Here is a 25,197-nt window from a genome sequence, read left to right as displayed (position 1 = left end):
ATGAGCTGCATGCCCCTATGCAATGCACATGTGGTTCAGTGTAGTGTGATTTGATCCCATTCATTTTCAACAGGCTCAAATCACACTGCACCACACCAAAAGTAGTGAATGCACACATATTTGAAACTCACTGCAACCAGATCGCATGGTACTTCTGTACTATGCCATCCAGAGCAGGCAAACACACTGCATTTGCAACCTGCGTTTGGAGTGTTGTTAACACCAGCTGCGGATTGCAACTGCAGTGTGTTTTGAATGTGGTGTGGGGAATGCAAAGTAGATGCAGGGCCTTAGACTTTTAGGCAAAAATTCACACCCTTCTTTATAGAAGTGACTCTTTGTAAACCTGCACAAGTCTGCTCAGATGTAGCAATGTACCAGTTTATTATCTGACCCCATATTGACTTGTACTGTGTCTAGCAGCTTTCAGTTTATAAGCAAGCAAAATTAGACTTTTCCAAACATTTACAACATGTGACCATATTTGATTTTCTTTCCGCTTCCCCTTCAAAAAGACAGCAATAGTAATGTCTGCAGTGTGCCTCCCCTCTTTACACAGGCCAAACACGAACTATTGCCCAATTAACTGTTAGTATTGGGACATACAGTGTAAACTATGGCTGTATTTCAGCACCGGGAGCTACAGGTGTGTACAGCCACTTGTACAAATGAATTACAGTATAGGGGTGTATGCAGATTTTAGCAGCTCCGAGCATAAGGCCCCTTTCATATAGTCCAAAAATGCAGCGCTTATTCAAATAAAAGTTCATTCACTGAAGATGTAAACTATATAATAGTAAGAAGAACCTTCCACAGCTTCCCATATGTAAAGAAAGGAGCACACAACACCCAGGGGTGTCAAATCTGCTTACCAGATGTCAAATAAAAGTGAGCATATCAATATTCCATGGAAATACCGTAGTCACTCTCCAACAGATACAATGAATCAATCAAGATAGCCAGCATTTCAAGACAGCATCTCAGGCCAGAAGCAGGAACAGAGGAACTTCAAGCATCAGCAATCCAGCATTTGCACATGACATGCGAAGCAAGAGCAAAGCAACAAAAAATAGTGAAGCCCGTAGGGTAAAAAGGACAATTTTATTGTAGTATACTAAAGCCCCATACACACTATCAGAATGTCTGCTGATTTTTGTCTTCAGATTTACCAAAACAATGTAGTGCAAGGGCCTGCCTGAATGCATACAAATTGAAACTCCTAAGGTTTGACCTCATATTATATGGTTTTGGTAAATGTGAAGGAAAAAATCAGCAGAAAATCTGATAGTGTGTATGGGGCTTTACAGTTATGAAATCAACAACGAGCATCAAGTGAGATATATAAAATCCATGATCATCAGCATGCTTGCATCAGCCAGCCTAAATAAGGCCCCTTACACACTGGGGCGTTGCAGACGCCGGCGGCAAAACTGAGCTATTTTTAGCGCCGCTTTACCGACGGTAAAAGGGAAAGGGTAAAAGGGTAAAAACCACCGCGAATCGCTGCTGCAGCGGCGGCGATCTGCTGATGGTATAGCCATGCTGCTCCATTAATTTCAATGGGCAGGAGCGGTGAAGGAGCGGTATACACACCGCTCCAAAGATGCTGCTAGCAGGACTTTTGTTACCGTCCTGCCAGTGCACCACTCCAGTGTGAAAGCCCTCGGGGCTTTCACACTGGAGTGTGAGGAGCGGCTCTTTCAGGGCACTTTGGAGGCGATATTTTTAGTGCCGTAGCACCTGCAAAGCACCCCAGCGTGAAAAGGGCATAAGCATGCATACACGTACAGATTGTAGCTGAATATCTATGTCTGTATTAACCTCCCTGGTGGTATGATTCAGTCTGGAATTAGGTGCTGAAAGCGGTACAATTATTTTGTATGGAAATTTGGCGCTTTATATTGTAGTCCTGTAATTCTTAGGAATAACTCTCTTAAATCTGTTCAAACCAGAGTCTAGCAGACATCCCGGGTATGATAAAGTTTATAATATAATAAATAATAATAAAACGTATTCAATAATGTAATCAAATCCTAAAACACTGAAAAAGGGACACTTTCTGGTTGCTATGGACAATCTCCAAATTCCAGGCAGAAAAAAACAGTATTTATAATATAAAAGTGCATGCAGGGCACTGCACAGACCACTAGGGACAAAGGGGGTGTGTATTTTTTTATACAGTACTGTAATCTGTAAATGTACAGTACTGTGTGTGTTTTGTGTACTTTTACTTTTTTGAATTTGGCACCGATCTCCGCTCCCGTGCGCCGTAACATCGCAGGGAACGGAGCTCGTGGCATTCGGGCATTGTGAATCGAGCGGAGGACAGCTCGATCACACAGCGCGGAGGACATCGCTGGATCCAGGGGACAAGGTAAGTAACTTTTCCGTATCCTCCCTGCATCCAGCGATGCGATCCCGAGTCTGGCTCGGGGTTACCGCTTGTGTTAGTAAAATCCTAACCCGAGCCAGACTCGGGATTACCGCTAGGGAGGTTAAGTAAGAGTGGTATACAATGTGAAAAGATTCATGAATTATATTACTATATGCCATCAGTTTCTACATAAAATGATTGTAAAGGCAGAAAGTTTTTTACATTCTAGACAACAAAGTCAAAAAACTTTCTGCACGCAGCTTCCCCCACAGCCCCCCAGTAAGAAACATACCTGAGCCCAATCTCGATCGAGTAATGTGCACGAGAGCTGAGGCTTTCTCGGTTCTCTCAATCTTCATTGGCTCAGATACAGCAGCAAGAGTCATTGGCTCCCACTGCTGTCAATCAAACTCAGTGGCGAGGGAGTGGAGGGCGGAGCCAAGCCATGCTCAGGGTGTCTTATGGACACAGAAAGCAGGGTTCGGGAGAAAGCATGTACAAGTGCCAACAGGGGACCCGAGTCGAGGAGGATTGGGGCTGCTCTGTGCAAAACCATTACATAGAACAGATAAGTATATCATGTTATTTTAAAGAGAAAAAAAAGGGAAGCTTTACAAATCGCTTTAAAGCGAATCTGCACTGTGCCCATGCACAGCATGTATTCACATGTCTTTCACTCTCATCTCTATTCAGCCTTAGGCAGTGAGGGAAACAGCCTCATAGATAAGCTCATGCCGGATTTCCATTTCGTGAGTAAACAGGGCTGACCATCTCAATACCCTCATGTGCAAGTGTCTGGCAAATCACCAAAGGCAAGTGCTGTCACATAGTGTGAGTCATAAGCTCCCTAATATATGGAAGTAATACGTATTTTATATTATGAAGTGAGTGTGCTGCTTTACTCTGCATGGGCAAGGACAAGCATTTTCACATGGCGTACGTAGCATGCTTCCTCAGGGCTCATTGGCATGAGTGGGTATGGGGTAGTAAAAGCAGAAGTCTGAGTTTTCATACAGGATTTATATAGCTCCAACAGTTTGCGCAGGACTTTACAATCTAAAGGGAGACAGTACAGTTACAATACAATAAAATAAAATACAAGAGGGCTAAGTATGCTCTGCTCATAACAGCTTACAATCTAATAGAGTTGTTGTTTTACTCCCTCCAACCTCCCACCAAAACTAGGGCATGCAGCCGGTCAGGGCTGCACACAGTCTGCAGCCACAATACCTTGCTTTGTGGCAAAAATTTGATGGAGTGTTACATTTGGCAGGTGGAACCGCCACCAAATGCAACTTATTCAAGTGAATGGGGCTGTGCTGCAGCTGCCTTGCAACCGCATACAATGTTAAACCAGATGACAAGGGAGGCAACATATCACCTCCTTACCGCCTGTCAAAAACCTTCTGAAAATAAGTCTAATGCCGCGTACACACGATCTGAATTCTCGTCGGAAAAAAGCTCTGATGGTTTTCCCGATGGAATTCCGACGGAATTCGGCTCAAGCCTACACACGGTCACATCAAATTCCGATCATTTATAACACGGTGGCGTACAACACGTATGGCGTGACTAGAAAAAGGAAGTTCAATAGCCAGTAGCCAATAGCTTCTGTCTCGTAGTTGAATCTGAGCATGCGTGATTTTTGGCATGTCGGAATTGCATACACACGATCGAAATTACCAATAGAAAGGTTTTCCGTCGGGAAAATTGAGAACATGCTATCAATTTTTGGCTGGCGGAAATTCAGACAGCTAAATTCCGATGGAGCATACACATGGTCACATTTTCCGATGAAAAGCTCTCATCAGTCTTTTTCTGGCCGAAATTCCGATCGTGTGTACGTGGCATAACACAGCTGTACCTGTGAACAAGCCCTTACACCTAGAAGTAATCGGTATTTTATGACATGTACTGAATATGCCCGCACTGGGCATAACTGGGCTTTGATGAGAACCTGTTGCTTTGCTCTGAGAATAGGCAAAACAAGAGTTTACTTTAAGTGAAGTGTACAATTTCAGTACCATAATTACACAAATAACACTTGAAGTATGGAGCAGATTTTTGATAGGAATATGCACAGCCTGAAAAAACAAAAGAAGACTTTAGCTGACTATGAATGGGTAAAGAGTGCAGGATACAAGTTCGTACTGCAGTTTTGTGTTATCAGCGATTGTTATAATAAGTATCAGCAATTGTTATAATAAGTATCAGCGATTGTATATTAAGACTGCTGCAGACTTTGTTGCTAACAGTCAGATGGGCTGAATTTTTTCATCTGTTATTTTATTCCTCTCTGACGATACAACAGAAGTGAACAGATATAAGCTGGCACTCCTAATCAGTGGTAACATCCAGTGAACTCATGTTTACGCATGCATACGTCATTGTAACAATAAATGAGTGCATTCCACATCGTACATTTCATTACTCCTCTCATCGAGTAGGCAAGGGGTCATAGATGATGAAAATAGGAAAATGTACTCCATAAAAGGCACAAAACCATAGCAACCAGAATTCATACTAAACTTAAATACATTGCAGTAAACTGTATATTCATATGTATACTATCTGTATATTTGTTATGATGGCATACAATAGAGTTCTACATTTCCAAGTCCAAATTTTTTTTCTTTGGAAATACTGGGAAGGATTAGAAACTCTGTCAGGTTTTTGTAGCTGTCTGTGTCAGAGGGATGGGGGGGTGATGAGAAATCAATTTGTGCATGCCCCACAAAATATGCAAACCACGTCCAAGTAGCAATATATAAATCACAGTGAAAATCAGATCACAGCAATGTAAACTCACTCTTAATCAGATGCTTAAAGTGGACCCCTCTTCCCTATCTAGGGTAAAGTAACAAATTCACTATAAACATCCCCTTAGGATGCTGGTACTCATCTTCCAAGCACAGAGCTCTATAGAGTGGAAGCATTGGGAAATAATCACATGTCCCTCTATACCTGAAAGTACCAGGTTTTCCTTGGGGCTCAGATAGGGAACTGGGCAGAAATGGCAGCGAGGTGGCCTGCTAGCTTGTTACTTTGCCTTGAATGATCCAATTAGAATTTCACTTTAAGTGTTAACTTAATGCAATGAGCCTTGTCTCTTTTGTGTATACAATAAATATTTTTAAAAGGTCAAACAAAACAAAAAACATAAAGATTTCATAAGCCTGTATACATTAGAAAAGTGCATTATATTATTCCTTCCTCTCTCATCTGCACTTTCAGCTGCTGTGGACAATGGCGAGGGAGGTACGGCTGTACTACTGATGAGCACAATGCCACACCGATCCTTGAGATAAGTATTAGACCTGCAGAATTACTTATTTTACACTGACACACAAAGAAAAAGACAAGTCATTTTTTTATTATCCTGAAATCTGCACTGTAGGATTATGTATGAAAAGGTCCACCCACATTCTCCACAGTCTGACAATTCAGCCTCCGCATCATGTATAAACATAGAATTCCACAAGGGAAACCATGGGAATACATTTCTTTAGGTGCACGGGCTTATTAATTCAATACATTTTATTTTACAGACCTAGAGCGTCTAGCAAATTCATGCAGCCATATCATTTGTGCAGTGGTCATAAGGACCAACCATATATACTCGTATCTACCAGTATCCTGGTTATACTCTACCCTATACAGACACTAGTTTTCAAAACAAAATAGAAAAAAACTACAATTAATATCTTAAAAAAAGTATTGCTTCTGTTTTTCTGCCCATTTCTGCACTTAAACTGTGCAATGATGTAAATGAGCCTCTGAATCAGTATGACTTCTAGGCACAATAGGAGTATCTCTTGCTTATATACCGTCCATGTCTGATGCCTACTCAGATGTTTCAGGCCTTTGCTCTGCATCGATTTCTGTTATGGAAATTGTTCTATTTCTGACAATATTGGACACCTTTTTTATCATGTCTCTACTTTGTAACCTAATATACATATTTTCAATAAAAGCATTTATGGAGAAAAAAAAAGTAATGAATGGGCAGTTGCCCCAAACAGCCTACAAGATTTACTCAGATGACATTTAGGGTTCTATTTATAAAAATAAATTGATGTTTGAATGTGTCAGAATTGGCACAGTTGTTCTAAATAACTCTTTAATGCACTTAATATGTTTATTTCCTATGATCATTAACTCCATCTAGTGGCCACAGTATTAGTTTACAGATTCAGGTATTTCAGGAAAATACTGCAATATGGCCACTAGATGGAGCTGACGATTATAGGAAATAAACATATTAGACAAATATAGGGATAATATGAGACAGCTGTATGATGATACATTCACACAGAGAATGTTTTATAAAAAGATTCCTAATATTCAATTCTCTAAATTTACAACTGGAGATTGGTTACTATGAAAAGCTATTCCACTTGTTCTCTCCTCCCTTAATATGGCATCATTGGTGTATATAATAAATAAACTATTTAGTAATGGCATAAACATTTCATACCATGTGTGACATTAGTGTAGGTGTGGTGAACTGATGATACTGATAAAAAGGTTACAATGTAACAGACACAATCCTAAATCTGACATATCAGTTTGAAAGAAATGTGCTGGCATAGTCATAGTTGACAAGTACTTCTGAAGTGACTTACTTTTATATAAAGGACACAACTTCTCCTGTCACTTCCACTTATAGATGAATAGGTCTCACTAACTGCATTATATAGAATGTTTCCGCAGATAGAATAGTAAGAAAGATGTGGGGAGAACAGCTAACTGTACTTCATTTACAATCTGAGATGATCATCACTACACTGACATCATGATAAGCTAGTCATTCTGTGCCGTGACACTGTATTGCAATGGACATTAAAAACGACTGGGTTCTGGTAATACTTAGTTATTAACTCATTACCAGCAGATCTGAAATACACTGCAAAAAAAAGAAAAAAAAAAAGAAAAGAAATGGAAAAGGTACTCCAAGGTATAATAAACGATTAAAGTGTATGTAAACCCCAAATGTATTTTTTAGCAAGTTTAACATCATGCCTCACTTTGGACAGTTTTCTTTAGGGCCCATTAAGATGGACTGCAGTATTCCGAGTCAGCTAAATTCCACCTCTGGATTCAGCAGCACTCTGTGCTATGGTCGCATACAAAGTGGACAAAAAGCTGCATCCAGTTTATGTGTGGGCAGAAGCACTGTCCCTGAATGTAAACTGTCTGCCTCCAGGGCCAGTTGGGGCACATAGTCACATGTAACCGCTTGGGAGAAACGTTACTTGTGAACAGTAGTGGCCCGACCATGGATTTGTACAGTTTACATATCTGGCTGTGTCACTGCTGTTGGCACACCTGTAAGTAGTTTCTCTGCCAGCAAGAATCACAGATTTTAACGTTTTTATGCTGAACATCCTGCCAATAACAGCACTTCTTGTGGCAGGCTGATGACGACTAGGCCCAATTCCCACTTCGTGTAGCAGGAACATGCGTTACACTTTTTTCCTGTTTCCACACAACGGACATAGGGAAGCCAATTCACTTAAATGCATGACAATGCGTCAAAGAAGCTCAATTGCCAAATTTTTTTTTGACTCAGTTTCCCTTGATCTTTGCACGTTTTGTTGCATGACAAGTGCAGTAAAACTGCACTGTGTTTGCGATGCCATTAGGAAATATGTCGCCACAAGCATGTTTTGCTTCATTTTCAAAAATATTGTCTGAAACATGCGATTCTGCCTGTATTTTCATAGCAGCATAGTGTAAATGCATTCCTGTGTGCCCCCCATCAGTTGACTGCTCAGGGCCTTCATGTAGGCATCCTACTAAAGGAGCTCATATGGCTGGCTGACAAGGCTGCTGCTAACGACAAGACAGTGGCCTAATTTTGTCCCCCCCCCCCCAACAGGAAGTGTCGTTAATGACAGGATCTCCAGGAAAGAAACACTGCAACAGATTCACATATAACTATTCTCCTAAGAAAACTAGGACAGTGAGGTATGATGTCAGACATACTGAAAAAACAGACTTAGGGTCCATTCACACTGGTGGGCGCATGGTACGCTCTGTATAATGTGTGTTGTGTAAGGGATGAGTGATGAGTTGTTGCACGGTTTCCTTTTTTAACTTCATTGAAATGTCCCAAAATGCCATTATATTCAACACTATGCACTACAGCGATTAAGAGGCATTGTAGCATGCCGCAATGTTCTTCACTGTGTAATAATGCAACCTGCCCTACTTTTCTTTAGCAAGCACGCAGTGTGCTGGTGTGAACTGAAACAACAAGACATAAGGCAAACTGCCTTGTCTGTATGTTGGAAGCAGTACTGAGACATGTTCGTCAAGTGCCCAGGGAAAGGGCTGAGCACTGCGCTCCTCTCCTGCTGTAGGTGAGTGCCACAGAATGGATGTACTGCCCTGTGCCTATTTTCTGCCTGTTGCTCCGGCTGACCATGGTTGCCATGGAGTATGTATGTGTGTGGTGAGGAGAGTCCCCCCCACCCCACATTGCTGCGCCTGGGGTGACTGCCCTTCCTGCCCTCCCATTGTCCCACCCTGGTTTGGGAGTGCAATGGGCGACGCTACCCAATGAGGCTGATGTCAACAAGCTTAAACTAAGTCCACACTTGAGCTTCTTCAGGTATTTTTGGAGCTTTTTAGTGCATGCTATTTTTGAGCATTGATAGGTGTTTACACTTATGAGCGTTTTTTTTTTGGCCAATGGAATGCTAGTTACTAGAAGGAGGAGCAAGAAATCGAGCAAAAAACATGCGTTACCGGGTGTCTTTCAGGTACTCCCATTGAAGTCTATAAACAACCAAAAAAGAAAAAACAAACACGACTGTTCCAAAAAGATCAATTACTTTTTGTATCTGCAAGCAATGGGCACCATTGAATAAAATTGGACTCCTGATGAGCACTGAGACGCTTTGGGAAATGTGCTTCAAATCGCTCAGGTTTACTAGTTCACATACACATCAACCCTTCTCATGTTCATGTGAGCGGCCATGAGCACACTGCCTAGCAGTAGGTAGTAGAAAGGAAGTGCACACCTGCGATAAAAGTTACGTTATGTGCTACCTAATACTTTGCTTTTATTATTCAATCGATGTGTGACTCATTCAAAACAATCAACTGCCCATAACTTCAATTCTGTTCTATTTAGAAAAAACTGCAAACTGAGTTGATTGGCCAGAGAGGATAATAGTCAAGACCAAGGGAAGGGGGATGGGGAGAGAGATCCCCAAAAGAAGTCCATGCCTCAAAAAGGGTTTGGAACAGACTGCGGAATACTCTTTAAAGCAGTGTTCCACCCACAAATTATTTTTTTATTAAAAGTCAGCAGCTACAAACACTGTAGCTGCTGACTTTTAATAAGGACATTTAACCTGTCCAGTGAGCCCACAATGTTGGCCCCTCCGAGGCCGATCCGTCCATCAGATTGGGTGCAGGTGCCACCATTGTAACTAGGGGAAAAGGGTAGTGGAGCCTTGCGGCTTCACTGCCCATTTCCTACTGTGCATGCGCGAGCCGCGTGGCCCTTTGTGAATGGCCAGCTGTCTTCTGGGACACACACAGTTCCCAGAAGACAGTGGGGGGGGGGGGCCTCACCGCACAAAAAGGATATGACGTCCTGCGCCGCGGACCGGATAGATCAGAAGTACAGGCTGTACTTCATTAAAAGGTACTATAGAATAAAAAATTTATAAAAAACGTAATATCCAAAAACGAGGGGTGGAGAGGTGGTCTTTCCTTTAAAACCACCTCTCAAAAGTGGGTGGAATGCCGCTTTAAATAGACTTTATTCAAAAATATACAGAATACAAAAAACGTTTACAATAGGTTTGGCAAAGACTGAAAGAGACAACGTTGCTCATTAAAAAAAAAAAATGCATACCCGGACAACGTTGTCTCTTTTAGCCTTTGCCAAACCTATTGTAAACATTCTATTTTTTGTATTCTGTATATTTTTTAATAAAGTCTATTCATGGAGTATTCCCGTAGCTCTCATCCCTCTTTGTGGTACGGATCTCCTTTGGGGATCTCTCTCTCCCCATCCCCCTTCCCTTGGTCTTCAGCATTTTTGGTCCTCCATTGGTGAACTCCACCCAAGTGTAGGTGAGTTGGTACTCCAGCATTTGATCAAACCAATCTGATATTGATTGCCTGGTCCATGCCCATTCTCTTTCCCCACTTCTCCCCTTTTGATGTGGGATAAAAGTCGATCATTTTGCACTGAGATGCTTGGGTCATTCATTCAATTATATTCGGATTGATGATATTATGAGTTTGAGTGGTGGAAACAGAGATGCGATCGATAACTTACAATTGTATCTTCAAACTATCACTCAAAATATTTTTCTCAATGTGTGTCATAGTGACCAATTAGGTTGCAGACTTCTAGATTAATTATTCCTATTAGGAGAGATTGATTGTTTATCAAACTGTGTATGTATTAGCCCTTGTACACACGGTCGGAGATTCCGATGGAATGTGTCCTATCGGACCGTTTTGTCGGATAATCCGACTATGTATGGTATGCATTGGACTGATTCCGTCGGAATATCCGTCGGACCCAATTTTCCAACTTGTTGGAAATATTTTCCGACAAACTGGTCCGATCGGACATACTCCGATCATGTGTAAAGAATTTTGATCGGACAAAGTGCCACGCATGCTCAGATCAAATTCCTACACCAAAGCTATTGGCTACTAACCTGAACGTAGTCCCGTCGTAACGAAATAACGTCATCGCGTTCTGAACGATCGGATTTTCCGACAACTTGGTCCGACCGTGTGTATGCAACAGTTTCGGACACAATCCGTCGGACAAAATCCGTCGAACATAATCCAACGGATTTGGTTGGCAGAATGTCCGACCGTGTGTACAAGGGCTTAGAGTTACCATACACGTTACAATCTAACTGTACAATCAACTTCAGAACTATGTAATAGGCTTCACGCACATGGACATATTTAAATACTCCTATCTACGCTGGATATTTCTGCCAGTAACTATTAAATGCTTCGATGCCAGGAGCTGGCAGAAATTACTTTTGGCACACAGTTGCACACATTTTGAGGTGTATGGTGCTTAGAAGCAAATGTGCATAAACTCACCGGGATTGATTTACTAAAAGTGGACAGTGAAAAATCCAGTGCAGCTGTGCATGGTAGCTGATCAGTTTCTAACTTGTTCAATTAGGCTTTGGCAACAAAAACTGGAAGCGGATTGGTTTCTATGCAGAGCTGCAACAGATTTTGCACTCTCCAGTTTTAGTAAATCAACTCCTTTGTATTGGCTAGAATATTTTTTTATTCCAGCCACTAGAAGGAATTTATGCACATACCCGCCCGTTGTTTACACAAATTTATGAGCCTAATTTATGGCAGTAACCTCCTTTCCTAATGCAGGAGTTTTTTTAAGCCCCTGAATGCTGCTCTGAAATATAAATGTAAATACCACAATTTGCACGGACACTGAAAAAGAGCTGAGATTAGAGGTATACAAAGCCATACACTTTACATTCTGATTGTACAATCTTCTTTAGCTCTACCAACATTTATGTACTGTAAGGAGCTCTCTGATTTCATACTAATTGAACAGACTGGTTATAAAGATGGGCTCCAGTCTCCCCCATAAAAATGAAACGTAAGCAGCTGCAAATACACTATCTACTGACTTTTAATCTAAGGACTAATGTATAACTTTAATATAAGGACTAACAATATAACTTACTATTCTTCAATGGGCTGTAGGTCCAGGCACCAGCATCTTAAGGAAAACCAGTGTTCTGTCAAAAAATGTCCACCTATTGAATACTGTCCGCCCCGTACTGCGCAGGCGCAGCGCTTGCTCAGTATGGGGCACAAGGAGATTCGTAAAATCTCTGAAGATGAACAGCGCTGTGAGTCCAAGTGCAAGCCCCACCATCCAAGTGGACATAGGGCTGCACATAGTTAGAGGGCCCCTCGTGGGCTCGATTCGCTCGCCACGCTTTGGGCACGGCCTCGTTTCGCTCGGCTCTTTTATATTCTAACTCTATGTCCACTTGGATGGTGGGGCTTGAACCTGGACTCACGGAGCAGGCGCCATTCATCTTCGGATATTTTTTGGAATCTGCTTGTCATGTGTACTGCGCATGTGGACACTATCCGACGGGGGACAGTATTTGACAGGACACCGGCAGTGAAGCCTTGTACAGCCGCTTTAGCAGTGCTCATACACAAGCCACACTGCACTTTGTGAATGGGCCCATAGCCGTAGAGTGAGGGGGGGGCAACTTCAGATCGCACCCCAAATAAAAGGGCCAATAATTAAAGAGGAGGGTGGAAGAAGCAGAACTTCTCATTTTGTGTGCAGTTCCACTGTAAGTTCGGCCTCATATTACATAGTTTTGTTAACTTTCACACCAGATTATTTTCGTGTGCATTTTTTTAAAACACATTCTGAACACATACACAGTAAAATCTGTTCACACACTGCATTCAGTTCCAGTAAAAAAATAAAGTGTAATAGTGTGCATTTTGTGCAGTGTACATGTGTAAATGAACATAAATGCAAGGGGTATTATTAGTACTCTGATTCTGCAAGTAAAAAAAGCGCATTGGAACGCATTATGAATGAATTACAGGCTGGTGATTGGACGTATTGCAGCACTGTGAAGCATAACACTGTTTACCTTTTTTCGTAAACTTTATTGAGATGTCACAAAGTAAGAACCGATTCACACAGAGGCAACACAACTTGCAGCGTGACTGCCTCAGGCGACCTGCACACGACTTCAGCCGCGGCTTGCAAAATGACTTCTGTATAGAAGTCAATGCAAGTCGCCTGAAGTCGCCCCAAAAGTAGTACAGGAACCTTTTTCTAAGTCGAAGCGACTTGAGTCGCTCCTATTAGAACGGTACCATAGTACAGAACGGGACGTGACTTGTCAGGCGGCTAAGTCGCCCCTGTGTGAACCGGCTCTAAGACAATTCATTAGGGCTGATTCACAGCAGAACGTAGTGTGGGAAATGTGTATGGAGTGTGAGTACCCAGCACCGTGTTCTGGTGTGAATCGGCCCTAATGAAATGTCATTGGGAGGGGATTTACTAAAACTGGAGTGTGCAAAATCTGGTGCAACTCTGCATAGTAACCAGCTTTCAAGTTATATTATGAAAGCTAAATTGAAAAAGCTGAAGTTGGAAGCTACCATGCACACCTGCACCAGATGCTGACTGCTCTAGTTTTAGTAAATATCCCCTACTGTCACATCTCAATAAGACCCCTTTCACACTGAGGCGGTTTTCAGGCGTTTTAGCGCTAGAAATAGCCTCTAAATAACACCTAAAAACCACCTCCCATTCATTTCAGTGTGACTTTTCACACTGGTGCGGTGCGCTTGCGGGACGATAGGAAAAGTCGTGCAAACAGCATCTTTGGGGCGATTTGGGAGAATGGTAGACAGTGCTCCCAAAACACTCTGCCCGCTGATATGAATAGGCAGCGTTTCCTAAATGCCTGAAAGGTGCTTTGCAAGCGCCGCAACATAAGTTCTTTTAACCCCTTCTTTGGGGTTAAAAAGTGCCCCGCTATCGGCCGAAAAGTGCCGCAAAAGCACCGCTAAACACAGCCGAGTGTTGCAGTGTGAAAATAGCCTAAAGCATTCAAAACACACTGGAAGTGCGATCTGCCACAGGTGTCAAAGTATTCCTAACAAACAATGTGCGTTTGCCTACACTGGATCGCATGGTACCGCACTACCATGTGATCTGGTGCAGTGCATTTTTGAAAAGTCGTTTCGGTGCAATTTCAGCCCCTGCAAACGAGTGGACTGACAAACCATACCACACTAAGTCAGGCCATACATGGGTCGAATTTCAAAAGAATTTTCTTTCGAAAATCGTATCTAACAATTTTCGTTATTTCGTATTTTTAACCATCAGTGGGCTGCAGAAAGATTTTCATGCGGCAATCAAATCTGAGTAATCGGACCTGTTGGAAATGTTTTGAAAAACTAACGATTTTCTAATCAATGACGGGAGAACCGTGCGAGAAATGTAATCGAAAAAGAAATGCGCACATGCAAGAAAAGAAAATTCCCGGAAAGAAAAGAAGATTCCCAGCCACAAAAATTCTTTTTTGTAGCAACATGAGGTGAAATTGAAGGCTTGGTTGGCTGAATTTCGAAATCAATAGTGGCACCATCGGATCGCAAAACGCACAAATTTTCAGATTTTCAAAAGAAAATTCTTTCAAAATTCAACCACGCACGGCCAAACTAAATTGCACAGGCGTGCATTCGTGTGCGATTCAGGTATGAACCAGCCCTATTGGCCGTAGCCGGTGGATTGCGCCGTACTTGAAAAAGTACCACTGCGCTGTTTTTTCAGGTAGGTGACGAGGTGACTTTGTCTTGCGGTGGAATAGCCGCACAACGCCGTCCTAACACAGCTGATGTGAATGGGCCCTAAGGATGCAGGCGGTGTGGAAATGCACATTGTGGCAGGAAAGAGAATCATGCACAGATTGTCCAATCAGATTGTATAAATGTATGTCATGTATAGGTAGGTGATCAGAGTTACTGACCTTCTGCTGTGTGGAGGAAAGCTGCCAATGCCAAGCAATAGACGAGGAAGGTGTGCACGGTCTCCTTGTTCCTGAAGTCCATGGTTGGAAGGAGCACACTAGATCCAAAGGTCAGGCGGTGAGAGATGGCTGCTGGTGGGTGATGGTGGTGGGGATGGAGCGGTCACACGTCCCCCAGGTCCATGCTGTTACGATGATGGTGGGTGGCTCAGTGCGGGCTCCCCGTAGTCATCCCAGTAGTGTGTGTCCGGAGGTGTGAGCGGCGCGATAACAAGAAGCCGCCGGTCCTGTGTCAGCTCAGACACACTCTCCTTCTCCTTCTCCTTCCCACAACTTTCCCCGCACTGTCAGGACACTCTTCTCCCCTCCTTCTCCAGGGACTGAGTGAGGAAACTCCTGTCCTCCGGGGACTGGGACAGCGCTGTCCCTCCTCTACAAATAGGGAGGCGTGTGTCACCACAGAGCCTGTGCCCGGGGGCTACACATGTCCTCCTCAGAGAGAGAGAGAGGGAGGGACGCCTGCAGGCCGGTGTACACTCACCTCAATGAACAAGTGCTGGCCTGGGACACCCTCCTAATACAAAGTGCCCACTAAGCCCGTCCTGTAATATGGTATACTATACGTACGTGGAAGGAATGTGTGCTGTGTGGACGAGGCATGCACACACATACACTACTATCAGTGTGTACATTGCTCACATTCCCCCCCTTCTCACACTGGTAATGGACACACACGGAGCTCAGGGAGAGATTCCACAAAGTCACGTGAGGCAGGGAACAGCAACCTGATCTCCTTATCCATGCTATGCTGACTTCAGGCTCGGCTTTTGTCGGCGAAACACGGATCAAAGCTTCCTGAATCTCAGCAATTGCTGAGGTAAAAAGAGGAGGACAGATAGGCTGGTGTGCGGGTCACAAGGACTGGCCTTTCCCGCCCATACTGTATACCTCTGTTCTGAGGTAAACTCACAGCACTGTTCTTCACCCGACCGACTTTGTTTAATTCAAATACGCCCAGGTTCACATTGAAGAGATTTGACATGCCGAACCGGCAGCTATTGCGGGTAATGGCACCGTCCTAATCGTCGCAGCGTTGCACCGATTCCCAAAAGTTGTTCTTGTGCTACATTTGGCAACTTTGGGGGAGCGATTTGTATAGATGCCTGGGCAGGAACCTGCACAGATGTCAAATCGCCCTTGAAGTCAGACTGCATTGACGGGTTGAAATCGTATGAGTTGAGATAAACTCACACGATTTCTGAACCTAGACTACATGGAGGGAATAGTGAATAGAAGCATAGCTCCTAACTGTCGGCAATTTGGTGAAACTGTCCCTCTTTTAAAGAGGAGTTCCGCCCAAAAGTGGAAGCTATGCTTATCTGCCCCCCCGATGCCACATTTGGCACCTTTCGGGGGCAGATACCTGTCAAAACAGGTACTCGCTCCCATTCCATCTAATGGCACCAAAGCAACCTGCGTCATTTACGGCCCCTCTTCCTACTTCCTGCTGCCTTCTGGGAGACACACACAGGTTCCAGAAGACAGCAGGGACCATTCAGAAAGCTCAGCACAACTCAGGCATATGCAGTAGCAGACTGTGAAGCCATAAGGCCCCTTAGTATGAGTAAGGATGTGGGCGCCTGCACCTGAAGCCGATGGACGCGTCGGCTTCAGGTGCCAACATCGTGGGCTCCCTAGACAGGTAATGCCGCGTACACATGATCGAATTGTCCGGCGGACTTGGTCCGGCAAACAATCCGCCGGACTCTATAACAAACGGACTTGGCCACACACGGACACTCCAAAAGTCCGGCGATTTCTAACGCGATGACATACAGCACGTACGACGGGACTAGAAAAAGGAAGTTCACTAGCCAGTAGCCAATAGCTTCCTTCTCGTACTTGCTTCAGAGCATGCGCCATTATCAGTCCGCCGGACTAGCACACTGATGAACGGATTGTCCGCTAAAAGCCAAGTCTGGCAGACAAATTTTGAGTCAAAACTACTTTCTAAGTCCGCCGGACTTTTACGACGCAAAAGTCAGCTGGAGCCCACACACGATCGAATTGCCCGGTGGACTGTGGTCCGGCGACAATTCGATCGTGTGTATGCGGCATTAGTGTCCTTATATTAAAAGTCAGCAGCAGCTGTAGTATTTGTACCTGCTGACTTTAAATTTTCTTTTTAATACAGGTTGGAACTCCTCTTAAAGTGATTGTAAAAGATCATTTTTTTTTCTTTTAACCACCTCAATACAGTGCAGTTACACCCCCTTCCTGACCAGACCAATTTCCAGCTTTCAGCGCTCTCACAGTTTAAATGACAATTACTCAGTCATGCAACACTGTGAAACTTGCGTCCTTTTTTCCACACAAATAGAGCTTTCTTTTAGTGGTATTTAATCACTAGTGAGTTTTTTATTTTTTGTGCTATAAATAAAATAAAACGTAAATTTTGTGAAAAAAATGCCTTTTTCTTTGTTTCTGTCATACATTTTTGCTAATTAGTAATTTTTCTTCATACATTTTGGCCAAAATTTATACTGCTACCTATCTTTGGTAAAAATAACCCACATTAGTGTATATTATTTGGTCTTTGTGAAAGTTATAGAGTCTACAAACTATGGTGCTAATCGCTGAAAATTGATCACTTCTGATCAGGTCTTCAGTACATCAGGTGTATCTCATTTCTTGAGACACTAACAAGTCAGGAAAGTACAAATACCCCCCAAATGACCCCTTTTTACAAAGTAAACATTCCAAGGTATTAAGTAAGTAGCATGGTGAGTTTTTTTAAGTTGTCATTTTTTCCCACAATTCTTTGCAAAATGAAGATTTTTTTTAAAATTATTATTATTTTTTACAAAATTGTCATATTATCAGGTTATTCCTCACACACAGCATATGCATAGAACAATTTACACCCCAAAATACATTCTGCTACTCTTCCCGAGTATGGTGATACCACATGTGTGAGACTTTTACACAGCATGGCCACATACAGAGCACCAACATTGATGTAGTACCTTCAGACGTTCTATGAGCAAAAATGACGCATCTCATTTCTCAACCACCTATTACACTTTTGAAGGCCCTGGAGTACCAGGACAATGGAATTTCCCATAAAATGACCCCATTTTGGAAAGCAAACACCCCAACGTATAATCTGTGAGGCATAATGAGTCTTTTGAACGGTTAATTTTTTTCCAGAAGTTTTTGGAATATGTGGAAAAAAATTAAAACGCATTTTTTTTTACACAAAATTGTCAATTTATAAGATATTTCTAACACATAGCATGTATATAGCAAAAATTATACCCCAAAACACATTCTGCTACTCTTCCCGAGTATGGGGATACCACATGTGTAGGACTTTTACACAGCCTGGCCATATAGAGAGGCCAAACATTGAAGTAGTACGTTCAGGCATTCTAGGAGCATAAATGACACATCTCATTTCATTCCTACCTATCACACTTTTGAAGGTCCTGGACCACCAGGACAGTGAAATTACCCACAAAATGACCCCATTTTGGAAAGCAAACACCCCAACGTATATTCTATGAGACATGGGCTGTAAATAGGTACTCGGGTACTCTGATGGGCTGGTGACAGGTACTCTGATGGCCTGATGACAGGTACTCGGGTACTCTGATGGCCTGGTGACAGGTACTCGGGTACTCTGATGGTATTTGGGTACTCTGAAGGGCGGTGACAGGTACTCATATGGACTGTGACAGGTACTCGGGTACTGAGATGAACTGTGACAGGTACTCAGGTACTCAGATGAACTGTGACGGGTACTCAGATGGACTGGGACAGCTACTCGGGTACTCAGATGGACTGTGACAGGTACTCGGGTACACAGATGGGCTGGGACAGGTACTCGGGTACTCTGACGGGCTGGGACAGGTACCCGGGTACTCTGATGGGCTGTGACAGGTACTCAGGTACTCGGATGAACCGTGACAGGTACTCGGGTACTTTGATGGGCTGTGACAGCTACTAGGGCACTCGGATGAACCGTGACAGGTACTTGGATACTTTGATGGGCTGTGACAGGTACTCGGGTACTCTGATGGACCGTGACAGATACTCGGGTACTCTGATGGGCCGTGACAGGTACTCGGGTACCCTGACGGACCGTGACAGATACTCGGGTACCATGATGGACTGTGACAGGTACTCGGGTACCCTGATGGACTGTGACAGGTACTCGGGTACTCTGATGGACCGTGACAGGTACTCGGGTACCCTGATGGACTGTGACAGGTACTCGGTTACTCTGATGGACCGTGACAGGTACTCGGGTACTCTAATGGGCCGTGACAGGTACATCGGGTACTCTGATGGACCGTGACAGGTACTCGGGTACTCTGATGGACCGTGACAGTTACTCGGGTACTCTGATGGACCGTGACAGGTACTCGGGTACTCTGATGGGCCGTGACAGGTACTCGGGTACTCTGATGTGCCGTGACAGGTACTCGGGTACTCTGATGGACTGTAACAGGTACTCGGGTACTCTGATGGGCCATGACAGGTACTCTGATGGACTGTGACAGGTACTCGGGTACTGAGATGAACTGTGACAGGTACTCAGGTACTCAGATGAACTGTGACGGGTACTCAGATGGACTGGGACAGGTACTCGGTTACTCAGATAGACTGTGACAGGTACTCGGGTACACAGATGGGCTGGGACAGGTACTCAGGTACTCTGACGGGCTGGGACAGGTACCCGGGTACTCTGATGGGCTGTGACAGGTACTCAGGTACTCGGATGAACCGTGACAGGTACTCGGGTACTTTGATGGGCTGTGACAGCTACTAGGGCACTCGGATGAACCGTGACAGGTACTTGGATACTTTGATGGGCTGTGATAGGTACTCGGGTACTCTGATGGACCGTGACAGATACTCGGGTACTCTGATGGGCCGTGACAGGTACTCGGGTACCCTGACGGACCGTGACAGATACTCGGGTACCATGATGGACTGTGACAGGTACTCGGGTACCCTGATGGACTGTGACAGGTACTCGGGTACTCTGATGGACCGTGACAGGTACTCGGGTACCCTGATGGACTGTGACAGGTACTCGGTTACTCTGATGGACCGTGACAGGTACTCGGGTACTCTGATGGGCCGTGACAGGTACTCGGGTACTCTGATGGACCGTGACAGGTACTCGGGTACTCTGATGGACCGTGACAGTTACTCGGGTACTCTGATGGACCGTGACAGGTACTCGGGTACTCTGATGGACCGTGACAGGTACTCGGGTACTCTGATGTGCCGTGACAGGTACTCGGGTACTCTGATGGGTTGGGACAGGTACTCGGGTACTCAGATGAACTGTGACAGTACTCGGATACTCTGACGTGCCGTGACAGGTACTCGGGTACTCTGATGGGCTGTGACAGGTACTCGGGTACTCAGATGAACTGTGACAGGTACTCGGGTACTCTGATGGGCTGTGACAGGTACTCTGATGGACTGTGATTGACAGGTACTATGAGAGGTGGTGACAGGCCCTCTTTATTGGGGGGGGGCAATCAGTATGATTGGTGTACACTAGGCGGTAACGAGATGTTACCGCAATCTCCTCCTCACACACGATCGGTGTGTGAGGAGGAGAACAACCCGGTAACATCTCGTTACCGCAGTTTGTTTACATTTTAGTGATCGGCTGTGAAAGGATCACAGCCGATCACATGGGTAAACAGCCGGCCAATGGCTGTTTACCAGCGTTGGTGACGAGCAGTGTTCCCAGGGAATACGGCGCCACCGACATGCACGCGCAGCGCGCTTGTGATCGCGCGCATGCGCCGTGCACAGTCAGGGTATGACCATCTGTGATCGGCCGTGACTTCATCACGGCCGATCACGTGGTAAACAGCCATAACCAAAGAAACAGGGATGCGTACGCACGATCACGCGCATTCCCTGTTTAAACGGGAGGCTGTCATATGACGGCCTCCCGCCACAATAGGTGCGCCGCCTGGCCGTCATTTGACGGCCGGCGGTCAGCAACCAGTTAAATAACAAATGTCATACTTACCTCCACTGTGCAGCTCACTTTGCACAGAGTGGCCCCGAACATCCTCTTCTGGGGTCCCCCGTCTGCTGTCACGGCTCTTCCCAGCATCAGATAACCCCCTAGCAGAAGTGCTCTCCCAAGGGAGTTACTTTGAGGGCACAATCCCGAGTCCAGCATTTGTATCCACAGACACGAATGTCGGACTCAGCCCCGATGCTTGCGTCATTGGATTTGATTGACAACAGCAGGAGCCAATGACTGTGCTGCTATCAATCTATCCAATCAAGAGCCGAGATCCCATGGAGAGAGGGACAGCGTGTCCCCGCCGATAAAAAATGAAGGGGCTCAGGTAAGTAAAACGGGGGGGGGGGGCGGTCACTGCTAGTTGTTTTTTCACCTTAATGCGTAGGATGCATCAAGGTGAAAAAACAGGAGGGTTTACAACCAGGGGTCAAGTCCTGGGGAAAAAAGTGTGGGAACTCCCACCCAAGATCCACTCCCCAGCAAAAAAAAAAAAAATGATACGCTCATATGCACGAACACTTCAAAAGTGTTATTTTTCATCCAATTTTCGTATTGTGTGTATAAAGCTTAACTGTTAGTACATAAAAAAAAAAATCCTCAATAAACATAAATACGGTAATTCTCTGAATAATCAGCATTCATTCAATTGTGCTTCCATGCAAATGTGAACATCATGTTCTGATCTTTATTGGGGAATGTTATTTTGTATATAGAGTGTTTATGTGGTGAGTTTACACTTTTTATTGAACAGAGTTTGGATAACACAGGGTTAAATGGAAAGGTCATAAATTAACTGCACATTATCTGGACAGAATGCTTGGGGAGATAGGGATGTGTTCCTGCTTAGGAGATGTATGTTAGCTTTGGGGGCTGCAAACTCTGCAGGGCTCCAAAACACACTCGCTACTATCCCAACCCTTTACATATTTCCACATAAACTTCCCTCCTGGCATTAAACTTTGCCAGGTATTGTGCTCAGCTTACCACCCCAAACTGATGTTCCTCCATCAGCTCACCTCTCTCCCCGCATGTCCTGTGAGCAGAATAGCTGTGCTCCTCTGCTGAGTTCTCTCATCATATGGCACTAAAGATAGAGGAGGGGGAGATCCAGCAGGACACACAGAGCAAGTATGCAGGAGACTAGGGGGGGGTGAGGAGACAGAAAATCAGGAGGGGCCAGCGGGGAAGAGCGCATCACGAGAGGTCTGACTAAATACAATCTGAGCAGGGACCTGATCTACCCGTCAGCTATCTGTGATTGACAGGTAGATCAAAGAGGAAGCTGTCATGGGGCCCCCTACTGGCAATGCCTGAATGGTCAGTCCACCCCTGGTGTGCGCCACTTACTATTGCAAGCTGTGTCGTGGCTGCTGGTGTAGCACCTGTCACACAGCTCACATAGTTAAAAGTCTTGCAGGACACGACTGCAAACGGGAACTGAGTTCTTGTTGTGGAAAAAGTACAGGTACTCCGTTCCCATGCATTCCCGCAGGACTTTAGCCCTGTTTACAACACCTTTAAGACCAAATACTTTAACCACTTGCTTACTGGGCACTTAAACACCCTTCCTGCCCAGAATTTTCAGCTTTCGGTGCTCTCACACTTTGAATGACAATTACTCAGGCATGCAACACTGTACCCAAATGATTTTTTTGTCTTTTTTTCCCACAAATAGAGCTTTCTTTTGGTGGTATTTGATCACCTCTGGGGTTTTTATTTTTTGCGCTATAAATGAAAAAAGACCGAAAATTTTGAAAAAAAACACATATTTCTTTGTTTCTGTGACAAAATTATGCAAATTATTAATTTTTCTTCATAAATTTTGGCCACAATTTATACTGGTACATATCATTCGTAAAAAATAACCCAAATTAGTGGATATTATTTGGTCTGTGTGAAAGTTAGAGAGTCTACAAACTGTGGTGCGAATCATACAAAATTGATCACACCTGATGTACTGGTGGTCTATCTCAATTCTTGCGACCCGAACATGCCAGGAAAGTACAAATAACCCCAAAACTACCCCTTTTTGGAAAGTAGACATTCCAAGGTATTTAGTAAGAGGCATAGTGAGCTTTTTTGTCATTTTTTTCCCACAATTCTTTGCAAAATTAAGATTTTTTATTTTTCCCCACAAAATTGTCATTGTAATAGGTTATTTTTCTCACATGGCATGTTAAACGTGGCACTGATGACAGATGGCACTTATACATGGCACTGATGACACGTGGCACTGATGACAGGTGGCACTAGTATGTGGCACTGATGACAGATGGCACATATACGTGGCACTGATGACAGATGGCACTTATACGTGGCACTGATAACACGTGGCACTAATACGTGGCACTGATGACAGATGGCACTAATACGTGGCACTAATACGTGGCACCAATGACAGATGGCACTAATACGTGGCACTGATGACGTGTGACACTGATGACAGATGGCACTGATAAGTGGCATTGATGACACGTGACACTGACAACAGATGGCACGTGACACTGACAGGTGGCACTGATGACAAATGGCACTGATACATGGCACTGATGACAGATGGCACTAATATGTGGCACTGATGACAGATGGCACTATGTGGCACTGATGACACGTGGCACTGATGACAGATGGCACTTATACGTGGCACTGATGACAGATGGCACTGGGGACAAATGGCACTGACAACAGGTGGCACTGGGGACAGATAGCACTAACAGGTGGCACTGGGGACAGATAGCACTAACAGGTGGCACTGGGGGCAGGTAGCACTGGGGAGGATGGCACTGGGGAGGATGGCACTGGGCGCGGATGGCACTGGGGAGGATGGCACTGGGGCGGATGGCACTGGGGCGGATGGTACTGGGGCGGATGGCACTGGGGGAGGATAGCACTTTTTTTTACTTTTTTTTTTATTTATTTTTTACAACACCTTTAAGACCAAATACTTTAACCACTTGCTTACTGGGCACTTAAACACCCTTCCTGCCCAGAATTTTCAGCTTTCGGTGCTCTCACACTTTGAATGACAATTACTCAGGCATGCAACACTGTACCTAAATAATTTTTTTGTCTTTTTTTCCCACAAATAGAGCTTTCTTTTGGTGGTATTTGATCACCTCTGGGGTTTTTATTTTTTGCGCTATAAATGAAAAAAGACCGAAAATTTTGAAAAAAAAACGCATATTTCTTTGTTTCTGTGACAAAATTATGCAAATTATTAATTTTTCTTCATAAATTTTGGCCACAATTTATACTGGTACATATCATTCGTAAAAAATAACCCAAATTAGTGGATATTATTTGGTCTGTGTGAAAGTTAGAGAGTCTACAAACTGTGGTGCGAATCATACAAAATTGATCACACCTGATGTACTGGTGGTCTATCTCAATTCTTGCGACCCGAACATGCCAGGAAAGTACAAATAACCCCAAAACGACCCCTTTTTGGAAAGTAGACATTCCAAGGTATTTAGTAAGAGGCATAGTGAGCTTTTTTGTCATTTTTTTCCCACAATTCTTTGCAAAATTAAGATTTTTTATTTTTTCCCCACAAAATTGTCATTGTAATAGGTTATTTTTCTCACATGGCATGTTAAACGTGGCACTGATGACAGATGGCACTAGTATGTGGCACTGATGACAGATGGCACTTATACGTGGCACTGATGACAGATGGCACTTATACGTGGCACTGATGACATGTGGCACTAATACGTGGCACTGATGACAGATGGCACTAATACGTGGCACCAATGACAGATGGCACTAATACGTGGCACTGATGACGTGTGACACTGATGACAGATGGCACTGATAAGTGGCATTGATGACACGTGACACTGACAACAGATGGCACGTGACACTGACAGGTGGCACTGATGACAAATGGCACTGATACATGGCACTGATGACAGATGGCACTAATATGTGGCACTGATGACAGATGGCACTATGTGGCACTGATGACATGTGGCACTGATGACAGATGGCACATATACGTGGCACTGATGACAGATGGCAGTGGGGACAAATGGCACTGACAACAGGTGGCACTGGGGACAGATAGCACTAACAGGTGGCACTGGGGACAGATAGCACTAACAGGTGGCACTGGGGGCAGGTAGCACTGGGGAGGATGGCACTGGGGAGGATGGCACTGGGCGCGGATGGCACTAGGGAGGATGGCACTGGGGGGATGGCACTGG

At 44.3% G+C, this 25,197-nt stretch overlaps 1 protein-coding gene across 1 annotated transcript in view; it reads right to left on the bottom strand.

Annotated features, from left to right (window-relative positions):
- The window catches only part of FRAS1 (Fraser extracellular matrix complex subunit 1), a 708,831-nt gene extending 693,169 nt beyond the window's left edge, over window positions 1-15,662 (bottom strand). The window contains exon 1 of the mRNA XM_077476089.1: window positions 14,926-15,662. Coding sequence (XP_077332215.1) covers window positions 14,926-15,007 — 82 coding nt within the window. The 5' untranslated portion in view covers window positions 15,008-15,662. The remainder of the gene's footprint in view (window positions 1-14,925) is intronic.
- Window positions 15,663-25,197: the final 9,535 nt, after the last annotated feature.

This window comes from Lithobates pipiens, unplaced genomic scaffold, assembly GCF_037356315.1.
Source record: "Lithobates pipiens isolate NorthernLeopardFrog02 unplaced genomic scaffold, aLitPip1_a1.2 Scaffold_13, whole genome shotgun sequence".
Lineage (NCBI taxonomy): Eukaryota > Metazoa > Chordata > Amphibia > Anura > Ranidae > Lithobates > Lithobates pipiens.
This window is presented reverse-complemented; position numbering and strand designations above follow the sequence as displayed.